Source organism: Oncorhynchus gorbuscha, linkage group LG01, assembly GCF_021184085.1.
Source record: "Oncorhynchus gorbuscha isolate QuinsamMale2020 ecotype Even-year linkage group LG01, OgorEven_v1.0, whole genome shotgun sequence".
Taxonomy (NCBI): Eukaryota; Metazoa; Chordata; class Actinopteri; order Salmoniformes; family Salmonidae; genus Oncorhynchus; species Oncorhynchus gorbuscha.
In genome coordinates, this window is record NC_060173.1 from 44599445 (window position 1) to 44611444 (window position 12000).

A 12000-nucleotide genomic window follows, 5' to 3' on the forward strand; every position below is an offset into this window, starting at 1 on the left:
TGACACATTTTCCAATCTTCGAAAGTGGAGGGCCAAATCGCCATAGAGTATAAAACATATCAGCATCTGTTATATAAGAAAACAATCATGAAAAGATCAAACGCATTGGGTGTATGGCAGCCAACAGGCGGAACGTAGCGATGTGCTACGCATTACAGCTGGATTTCTTCAAACGCTAATAACAGGGAGATTACATGCACTAGTGTGTTAAAGCAGACTTGCTTGCAACCAAAAACCCACGAGAAAAAACCCCCGCAGATCATTTGATCTCTTGTTGTTTCCGTGTCAAGTGATTATGATACCAGACAGCTGCGTCTGCTCTCTACTCCCGCCCCCAGTGAAATATCGACCTATCAGGTGCACCGGAAACCGTAAGGCTGATGAATGTAAACAAAATCGCATTTGAGTATAAGAATATAGAGGTAATAGGTCTTATTCATTCAAACGTTTCACCTTAAATGGCTAAATAATATAATATATATTCATTTGAAATAACTATTAGCCTGCATTTTTCATTTGATTAAAAAAATATAGATTATAAAACTCAATCGACTTGATTTAGTTATATTTTAGATATTTAGATATTAGATATTTTATCTTGATAAGACAGTTGCATTTAATGGATTACATGAATTGAAAACACCCACAAGAGGGTGAAAATATCAAGTTGTTTTTGATGATAACACCCACAAGAGGGTGAAAATATCTCAAAAGACTTTGGTAGCACGCAAGACTAGGTTAACGCCGACATCATCTTTCAGGGAGCGATAACGTGGCAACCAATAATGGTTGCAAATAAGATCAGCTGTGCGGGTGAATTTAGCGCGTATTGATGGTTTAACGAGAGATCAGCTGGGAATAATATAGTAGCCGTTGATGGCTGCAATTGGCCCCGTTTGTTTTACTAGAGTTAACACCATGGCCTGAAACATCAGTGTGACATGCAATCAGCAATGAATATTCCCGCATTCATGATGAATAGCACTACTTATGAGGGTCTCTGCTCATCATGCCTTCTTGACAGTGAGACAAACACAGCTAGGGAGCGTTCTGTATGTTCATGTCAATACACAGTAGAGACTGACCGAAAGCAGACAAAAGCATACAGTGATTTGACTGTCGGTGAAAGTAAGTCCCTGGATCGGACACTTTCCGACTTGCTAACTGGTTGAACGCGGCACATACTGTATATAAACTACAATCACTTAGCAAGTCTGAAATTCCAGAGTGTCCTAGTTCCGAATAGTACGTGAACGCACAATCCGTACCTATGACTAATACCTCTACACAAATTACAGCAGACAGTCTGTCCAACAGTAAGTCATCTCTCAATGTATTGGAATACTTTCTTCCTTCAACGTTTGCAACCTCTAAATGATGCTGTCACAAAGCCCTTGCAGTTCGACCTAAGTTCACAAAATGAAAAGAGATTCTGCCACTCTTGGAGAGAAACAGTTCAATCGAAGGTGTTTTATCAATTCTAGTGTTATTCTACTAGAATCCTTTGTGTACCTTCGCAGTATGCGTTGTCATCTCGGAGCGGGCGGAAGCCATCCTTGCAGCTGCAGCGGGCCCCAGCCTCCAAGTTAATACAGTCAGAGTGCTCCACACAGCCGTGGCCCTCCGCACAGAAATCATGACCTAGGGCACAGAGGTCAGAGGTTACACACAGGTCCCTCCTCTCAGACTGAGTCCAGGTGTTTTTTTGTTGTTGCAATGATTCCTGTAATGATTTGCTGATTCTTTTTAGGTTTGTAATCTGTTTTGTAGAGCAGTGGTTCCCAACATTATTCGGTTACTGTACCACCAACTGAATATTGCCTATAGTCTCATGAGTTTTATTAAGTACCCCCTGTTGATAAGCCAAGTACCCCCAGGGGTCCTAGTACCTCTGGTTGGAAACCACTGATATAGAGTTTTACGTTTTAATGTACAGTGAAATGCCTTTATAGGCAGGAGTGTGTATTTTCCCATACCTCTGCAGACTTTGCAGCACCTGTCGGTGAGGTTGACTTGCTCGGACTCTGGACAGTTGAGCTCAGGACAGGGGGTAGTCATGACGACCCGATGCATAGCCGTCTCCTAGTAACAGGGAAACAATGAGAAACAATATGAGACACAACCTCATTAGGGTTAGATTAGCTCAGCTGCTGGTTTCCCACAGATTTGATAAGGCACAAATTGAATCAGAGGCAATTAGGCATCCATGGTGTGCTTCCCTCTCTACTGGGCACAACTTCCCGACTAAAATGACATAATGATGGTCAATAGCAGTAATGTATACATATTTCAGGTTAGTGTTAAGCGCTGCTGCGCTGTAGTAAGACTCTGCATGTTGATTCTCTTATCTAGTGAGGTTTATGATAACAAATTGAACAGAGAAGGATATGAAACCAGTGCAATTGTCCCCGATTGTGTGATTAGACGGAGTAAATGTAATTAGGGGGCTCCCTCTCCCACCCTCTCTTTAACAGCCATCTTTAATGCCCTGACTCCTCTCCACCCTGTCTACCTGACTGATGCTGATTCATGATCCTTAATAACATCATTAACACACAACCGAGAAACACTCAGCCAGAGAGATACCAATCAAACGAACCAACTCAGAACACATCTATGACTAGCTACGTTCCACACAGGGTGAGGTCAGCCACTATAAAGATAAATCAAATAGTTGTGTCCCTATGTTTGTCACCCCCCCCCCCCCCCAAACAACAACAAAAACTCCCAAAACCAGCAGCACACTGCAAAAAGTTACATCTAATCAAGACTAGACTAAATATCTTAAATTGAGTGATAATTCACTTAAAGTATTTTTTTTTAGCTAAATGATCTAACGTCATTGGCAGATAAGGCTTTTTTTAGATCAACATAAGCCAAATGAAGACAGGTCATTCATTTTTTCCCCAGATATTTTTAAAGATATTTTACCTCAATCGTGTTATTTAACCTTAAACATCTTATTAGGTAAAATATCTAGAAGAATATGTTGAAATAAGATATATTACTTGTGTTAGGTCATTGTCAGGTTAATATAAAAGCAAAATGATGTGCCAATGATAATTTAGCTTGGTAAGAAAAATGAAAGAAAAACAATTATCACTCAATTTAAGATACTTAGGCTTGCTTACCCAGACGGGCATCCTGCTTGAGACTGTAGGACCAGGATGTCTCACACTGTCCCCATTACACAGCCCTTTGATCTGCAGCCTATGTCTGGGACTGCTTCCGTGTCCGTCTGTGCCTATGTGTCTATACGTGTCTGTAGCTATGTCAGTGCCTGTGTCTATATAAGACAGCAGTTGCAGTCAGAAAGCAAGGGCTGCCAATGGGCCAGGTGTCTGATCTCACCATACAGCCATCAGTCTCACACTGCACAATCTATATGGTCATACAGGAATATAGGAGCTATATTTGATGACGATTGATCGAAACAGTGATTGTCATGCTGTGACGGTTTGGGCCCCTCCTGGAAACTCAATTACTCAGTTCTGCCCATTTACTTTCCCCATAGAGCGCATAGGAAAAAACAGATCAATAAATTTAGCTGATGTTGACGGCCGACTGCAGTCTCTCATTCAGGCTTGATTTAGCCTCTGGCCTGATGAGAGCAACTCTAGTCTGGAATCACGATTTAACGAGGCTGTCCTACACCTTGTGATGAAAATTAATACACTGTAAGTGCCTGGTTGCTTGAATGATTGTCTTTTCGTGGCAGTTGTGGGAGTTTGTTTAAACCAAGTAGTGATGTAGGTAGGAAAACATCAATAGCTTTCATAAGGGCTGTGTACTCACCCTGCACTCGGACAGCTGGCATCTGCCGGAGTTGTCGCGTACCGCTTTCTGATCTCCCTCCACCAACTCTTCTTTTTTGAACAGGCATACCACTGGAAATAGACGCACACACACACACACACACACACACACACACACACACACACACACACACACACACACACACACACACACACACACACACACACACACACACACACACACACACACACACACACACACACACACACACACACACACACACACACACAACCGGCAGCGCACAAAAAAAGGTGATATTCACTATACTGTGGCAGTCTGTGGCAACCTACTGCTGTGAAGCCACATAAGAAAGATTTTCATGTCTGTCCCTATCTGAAAACAGAGTGGGAGCATTGGACTTCAACGTGACACAGTATGACTGGGGGAAAGGCGATGATCTTACTTGGGCAGAAAATCCTATTAAATATGTCAGTTTGATGTGGAGGTTTGAGTGGATAGGCTACCTGATTATCAGAATTGCTAGAGAAAACGTATATAGGCCAAACCCTTACCCCCAAGGCTTTTCATCCGTCAATCAAACTGTGAATTATTATATCGGCACAAGAACCAGTAAAACGAACTAAATTGATTACCAGGAAAAGCATTGATGAAGTTTTGATGAAGTTTTGAAAAAGCTATTAAAAGCATTGTGCTTGACAAGTCATCCGAACCAGAACCTAGCTCCCTGCCTCCCGCTCCGTGAGGAGGTAATGTACAGTAGGTGAACAGATAAGGTTTGCATTTGGAGAGGGAGTCTTCCTTTGAGTCTCTAACACCAAAGCAAGCTTAATGAGCCTTGTCTTTGTCTACCTCAGTGCTGTACACAGAGACACAGAGGTGGCAGAGTTAAGGAGGATTTATACCAGTGTGTTGATGTCAGATTAGGATGCTTAAAGGCCTTTCAACCCCCTGCGCCTGTCACAACGCAGTGCAGAGTTGGGTAGGGAGAGGGAGTGTTTATGCCAACACAGCATGATTAGCGAGCTAAGCTAATGGATTCCCTTTGATAAAGAGTCAAACCGAATGTGGTATGAATAGTTTGACTGAGTCTGATTCCCATGGATCAGCTTGCGCGTGTTTATGTGTGTGTGTGTGTGTGTGTGTGTGTGTGTGTGTGTGTGTGTGTGTGTGTGTGTGTGTGTGTGTGTGTGTGTGTGTGTGTGTGTGTGTGTGTGTGTGTGTGTGTGTGTGTGTGTGTGTGTGTGTGTGTGTGTGTGTGTGTGTGTGTGTGTGTGTGTGTGTGTGTGTGTGTGTGTGTGTGAGTATGGCAGTGAGTTTTAATTGAATTCAATTTACACTTGAAAAGATGTACTGTGTAACCCAGGCCTCTAAAAATATATAGTCTGCCACACGTTATACAGTGGAACTAGCTCTTCTTAGTAATAACAAGAGGCTTATTGAGACCAAACACAATGTTGAGAGAACCTTGGAATGTTGTGACGTACAGCATGCATGTTTAAGAGGAATGTCATCTCAGGAACTATACTGCTTCTATTGCTTTTGAAAGGTAAACACATCACTCACTATGGAGCTAATATTCTCTCAAATCCATCTCTATGTTGAAAACAGAAATTGAGGAAATATAAGTGGTCTGCTAGAAAAAACCTCTGTGTGTAGATACGTGATGAAACAGAATTATTTATCTGAAAAGAACACATCCACGGGCTAAGCGGTTATTGATCAAATAAAACAGACAGACATTTATCTTAATGTTTCATGGTCTGCTCAGCCAGACACAAGGCTACTCCAACGGCATCCTGCATCCATCTCATAATTCCCTTTTCTTTCTCCAGATAAACATGTTTTTCATGTTGTTTTTCCTCAACTTCAAATACGTTTTTTTAATTTTTTAAAATTCGATTTGAAAGTCCATGATGAGCTCCCCCGCCTCATACAGTAGCATCATCCTGTCTAGTGTAAACAGGAACTAGTTCATCTCACATCCTGCGGAACCTGTTTCCCGTTTGTGTCAATGTAGCCACCTGTGTTGATAAGCTGGCTGTTAAATAATTGGTCCATGTATATTCAAAAGGACGGAGCATCTCAGGGAGCAGTTTAGCAATGCAGAGCCGTGGTCAGTTGTCAGGCAGCCTTTATGGAGTGTGTTTGTGTGTGCATGCGCATGTGTCCGTGTCCGTGTCCGTGTGTGTGTGTGTTTGTCCATCTGTGTTTGTACGTCCATCTGTGTGTACGTCCATCTGTGCATGTGTATGTGTGTGTGTTAAGACGTTTCACTCACGTTGGCACTCCATGCAGCAGGCGCCCTTCACGTAGGCAGGCGTGGTGCCCGCTGGGCACTGAGGGGATGGGCAGGAGATGGTCTCACACTGCACTGTGCCATTCTGTGGGAGAGAGAAATGACAGGAAGTCACTGAAACTGACAGGCAACAGTATTAAACACAACCTTCCTCCACTGACCTCAATTGGGAGTTGCGGATGCCTGGGAGAGGAAGGGAAGCTGTTTGTAATGTCTGGCTCGCTTTATGGAGAGCAGAGATCTGCATATAATGACGAGATGCTCAAGTCTCCGTCCTAACAATGGAAGTTGTTGTCCCAAAGGCGGGAAGGCAAGGCGACAAGCTTAGGACCAAAATAAGCCCATAGAAATGCATTGGGCTTATTTTGGGCGAGAATGAAACCTTTCGCTTCACATCTTCCTCTCTGTGGGAAAGCACATCGACACAGCTGCAGGGACCAGCAGGACTTTTTCTCAACTCATTGCAGAGGTAAAGATGGCTGTAGTAGAAGGCTTTGGCTAAGGGAACTGCTGTTTGACTAGACATGAAACTAAACTAAAGTTGTAATCCCGGTGCTGAGCAGGCAGCTGTTTGTAGAATGTTCAGTCCCCTATTGACTGAGGTGAATAGAGCTACAGCTACTGTACACGGTGATAATGGATGGAGTCCATTTTGCTTGTTTTTGCGGCTCTCCAAATGGCATTTTAGAGTTTTTAAATTGTGTAGAAATGCAGTAAATGAGCGTTAAAACAATGTTTGCCATAACCTAGGTTAAGATGAAATGATGCCCCGGCCTTCTTCCCCTAGAGTCTCTATAAGATATTCAGTCTTAAGAATTGAATAAGTACGAGGTGCTTCTACCTCTGTAACTCACCCACATTCCTCCCTGAGAACTGAACTCTACTTAAAGAAACACGGACTGACTCATCCACTATATTTGATACCATCTTAATGCTGTGACCTTTTAGTTTGAAAGGTTGCGGCTAATTGCCACACGTAACGTAACGGACATGTCTATCTAATGGCGTAGTTGCAGTCTTCATCGAGGACACGACAAGTCTACGAGCACCGACGATTCATTGAACGAGTGGGTGACACAAATCGCTGTTGATAATGATCATCTGTGGAGAGTAATTAGATGAAAGATATGTACATTCACAGTGTTCCTGAGTGGCGCAGCGGTCTAAGACACTGCATCTCACTACAGTAGCTGGTTTGAATCCAAGCTACATCACATCTGGCTGGGATTGGGAGTTCCATAGGGTGACGCACAATGGGCCATCAGTGTAAATAAGAATTTGTTCTTAATGGACTTGCCTAGTTGAATAAAAGATGATACTCAAATTATACCAATATAATGTACTAAGCAATACGGGATCTCATCAGCTGGCGCAGATCCACTCATTTGAGGAGTTCATTGTAGGGATATTCACAGTTATTCTTCGAATATCCGAACGGACGTTAGTATTTGAAAACTGAATATTGTATTAATTTAGGCCTATTTTAAAGGCCCAGTGCAGTCAAGAAACATGATTTCCCTGGGTTTTAGATATACTTACACACTGATGAGGGAATAATACTGTGAAATTGTGAACAAGCTGTTGGCGGGATGGAGTTTTGGCCTGCCTAATGACATCACCAGGCGGTAAATGAGTTGATAGAACAATAATAAAGAGTTCTAAACGTCTCTGCCAATAACAGCTAGTTTTCAGTTTTCCCTCACAACTCAGACCACTCCCAGACAGTCCTAGAAAAATTGTGTGAGAAATAAACAATCACATTAAGGTATTTAATTGCTACCCAGAAATTATTTTATATTGAGATAAAAACAGCTGCATTGGACCTTTAACGTAAATAAAAAATATCCATGTGACATTGTTACATACAAGGATATAACATTACATTTCAAATTAATAATTTAATAAAACAAAAAACTTTTCAATGTAGTTTTTATGATGTGTCCCCCATAAAAAGACTGGTAGCCCACAGGTATCCTTCACGTGTGTTGATTGTTGTTTATGTTGGTAAGTCAAAGTGGCTCCATGTGTAGCAAGTGGAGAGAGAGTTCACTAATGCAATGCAAGATGGAATAAAATTTCGCAATTAAAGGTTTGTGAAATGAGGGGTAGGCTCCAATGAGCAAGCAATAGCGAGGTTGTTGTTTTATCTGAATGGGGTTGGGGTGAAAGGGCAGCATTTGGCCTCAATTAGCCTAGCTAGCTATAGCTGGCTAACTTAGCTAGCTGGCTGGCTTCTCTAGTCTACTCCAGCTAAAACAGGCACTGTAATATGGGATGATAAATAACATTGTGGCTGCTACAAGTTAGTTCGTCTTGGCTGTAGCCGAGTCGGCTACTGCGTCTCTCTCTCTCTCCCTTCGTCTCCTCGCTCCCACACACACAGCCCCTCCACAGCTGCAGGAATAGAGCGCCAACCTCTCTCCCTTGCCAACCTCTCTCCCTTGCGCAGCAGTGCTCAAGTTAAAAACTTTAAAAATATATACTTTCTAAAATATCTGGATATCTGACAAAAAATGATATTACTCGAATGGTGAAATGATTCCAAACCCCCATCCCTAGTTCAGTGGCATAGAGAGGAATTGGTGTCTTATAGCTGGTAGAATGACAGGGGGTGAAATATGTCTGTTGATGTGGTATATAGTAATGCTCATAAATTCATTTTATAATCATTCTTGCTTGGTGAAAAGGAAAGTAGACCCTAGAGAGGGTATGTCCAGCATGGCAGTCCTGCAGCTCTATCTGTATAATCCAAGTTACTGCGTACATTTTCTATCCTTCTTGTTTTCTGTCCTGTTTTATTTAGGAATCTAGGGCAACACTCTTTCCAATCCAATGCAGTAATGAGAACATAAGCCATCAACAATGGGGTATGGCCCCGCCTCCCCACCAACACTTGATGAACTGAAGCCCAAAACAAAGGCAGGGTCTACAATGGGGCCATTGAAACACACACACACACACACACACACACACACACACACACACACACACACACACACACACACACACACACACACACACACACACACACACACACACACACACACACACACACACACACACACACACACACACACACACACACACACATAGCCCACCGTGCAAGTGCAGTTCCTGCAGCCATCTGTCCAGGACTCGTCCTCTCTGTAGACGACCCCCTTGACACTGCAGGTCCTCTCACAATAGCATCCATCCAGACCATTCATCTTCTCCTCCGCCCTGGACAGCTGGCCACGCCAAGCCCAGATACAAAGGGAGGAAGGGGGAGGGAGAGGGGGGAGTGAGCCTCAGATCGGTGCATATCATCCATCTCTATACACATGAAACAAGTCCTACTTCAAGCCCTGCTACAGTCGACCATGCACTAAAGGAGATCTTCACAGTATAACATTATCAAAGTAGATTCATATAAGAAGGTAGACCATAGCCAGTATGGTTGCATCTTTGATGGTGAAGGAAACATGTTGAAGCAGAAATTAATAGCTCAAGCTATCACCTTTGACAACAAAGGTGTATAACCAGGATACATCCCAGTACCTTGCTGGATGTCTTGGCTAAGATATCTTGCAGTTCCATGATCTTCTGCACCAGTCCGTGGAAGTCATTGCAGGTTGGGCATGCTAGAAAAGAACCGACCACAGATCCAACATGTGTAGACATGCCTTAATGTTACAGGTGAATAACATTACAATACAATAGGTGTGGACTCACTCCGGTTGAGATCTGGGCACTGAGAGATGAATCCCTGAGGCAGGACTAGTATCTGAACATCCTGCATTACACCCTGCAGACACACACCCACACAGAAAAAACCCAGACTTAGTTACAGCCAGCACAGAGCATTCTGTCTCTTCAGACTAAATGTGTCCTACTTGATCACAGATAGCACCTGAAATGAGAGGATAGCCATCATCAATGCAGTGGATGGTGTTATATAAAGAGAAGCTAAGGAAACTAATGTGCAATATGTTGAGGAGAGATAACAGAGATGAAACATGGTCTAGTTTATTGTTCATTTACTGTGGCACGCACGCACACACACACACACACACACACACACACACACACACACACACACACACACGCAATTTATCATCTTCAAATCTTGCACAACCTCAATAAATACCGTCATCAGAAAACAAATGTATGAAATATTTAGTGAATGTTACTGGAAATGTGTGTTTCAATATCGGGGAGGCAGTCTGACAAGTTTATTCTGAGTTCTGTGTTCTCTGGACTGGTACAGTCTGTGTGGTGAGATAATTGGACTGAAATTGGATGCAAAGTGAACCAATGATACGGGAGTCATGAATGTAATAGCGATTTCTGTTTTCTCCTGATTCCCTTTGATAAGCATAACTATGAGATACAGTTTCAATTTGTTTCATAGGTCTCTTAATTTGATAGCCTTTCGTCCTGTGGCCGAGCCGCACATCCAGACACTCGGTAACCATGGAAACCTGGCCCCTTCCATTCCTTGAGTGGATTTTTTGGAGCCGCGCAACTTATGAGAAATTGTTTTTTTAAATTGTCTTGCTACTTCAATTTACTGGCCATACATTCAAATCGAAAGAACCCAATTCGCTGATTCCTCATGGCAACATCAGGTCAGATGGAAGCAGGCATGAGTCATGTTTCGTTTAACATGTTTCCATCTCCCGGTAATTTAGACTCTGACTCAGTGGAAGGCTGAAAAACCGCCAGACTAGGGAAGATAACGCATGTACGTATCACTGATGAATGTATGCATGACGTGTTAAATGTTATTGAGCGGATGATTACTGTCAAAACGAGCTGCTTCCCAGATGTAGCCTACAGGGGTAAACCGTTCAAAGTGTCTGGTAATGAAAGATTAGGATCTAAGTGCAACTTAATTAGTCGTCAATTGTGAGTCATCTTAAGGAGGTGTTCCTGATGTTTGGTATACTCAGTGTATGAAGGATGTATAATATTGAACTGCTGAATGGGCATCATCCATTTCTGTGATAAAAGTGTCTGCCACTAGACTGTTATGGAAGCAACTTTTTTTTGGTTCCTCTAAACCCCTATACAAACAGAGACAAAGAGAGCGTGTCTGATATGTTAATTAAGGGGGGGGGGGTTTGTTAGAAGAGATGTGGCTTTCCTTTCCCAGGACTAATCAGGGAGGGAAAGGTGTGGTGGGCACACGACAAGACTGGTGGGTGACCTCCAAGTCCTCTTTCATCTGCCAATTAACGCTGAGGGGAATGCAACAGCCAGAAGCGACACACACACACACACACACACAGACTGATACACAAAGAGGCAGTCGTACCTACACACACGGATGCAATATGTACACAGACACAGACACACACACACACGCACAGACACACACACACACGCACAGACACACATTCTGGTGATCAGTTTGTCACGACGGCAGACACAAAGCACCACCAGTGTCGTTAAAAGCAGATGAGAAGACAATATACTCTAACTTATCCCTGTGGGAAGGTGTTCCTGGGGGGATTAAACCTGTGTGAGGGGCGATACATCTTCTAGTCTGATATAACAATGGGGCATGTTTAGTGAGCACGGTCCATTCCAAAGGCCTTTGGAGTGTTTCTGGGATAATTACGCCGGCTATGCACAGCAGCAGTAAACAAGGGGGGGACACAATATATGGGACAAACATGTCAATTCATTCTTAATATGAGGGAGGGGAGAGAAAGAATGTAACATTTACATTGGCAAACTTGAGAAATGTGACCAATTCAATTCCCAGATTCCCAGATAAATAAAGTCAATGGTTAAACAGCCAAGGATGGGAAGTGGGTGTGGAGTACGTGGATTGTGGGAAAACAAGGTCCATGAGCCAACGCGTTTCATTTTCTCCTCAATGATTTGAATAATTTTTCAAGCAGCATTATCACCGTTTATGACGCACCGTCAAACACAGGCCA

At 42.9% G+C, this 12000-nt stretch overlaps 1 protein-coding gene across 1 annotated transcript in view; it reads right to left on the minus strand.

Annotated features, from left to right (window-relative positions):
* Window positions 1–12000, minus strand: part of LOC124038331 (protein kinase C-binding protein NELL2-like) — a 103013-nt gene that overhangs the window by 72132 nt on the left and 18881 nt on the right. Inside the window, exons 6-12 of the mRNA XM_046354081.1 lie at window positions 9785–9857; window positions 9611–9693; window positions 9172–9300; window positions 6056–6158; window positions 3796–3887; window positions 1977–2082; window positions 1513–1641 (exon numbers count right to left, since the gene is read on the minus strand). Coding sequence (XP_046210037.1) covers window positions 1513–1641; window positions 1977–2082; window positions 3796–3887; window positions 6056–6158; window positions 9172–9300; window positions 9611–9693; window positions 9785–9857 — 715 coding nt within the window. The remainder of the gene's footprint in view (window positions 1–1512; window positions 1642–1976; window positions 2083–3795; window positions 3888–6055; window positions 6159–9171; window positions 9301–9610; window positions 9694–9784; window positions 9858–12000) is intronic.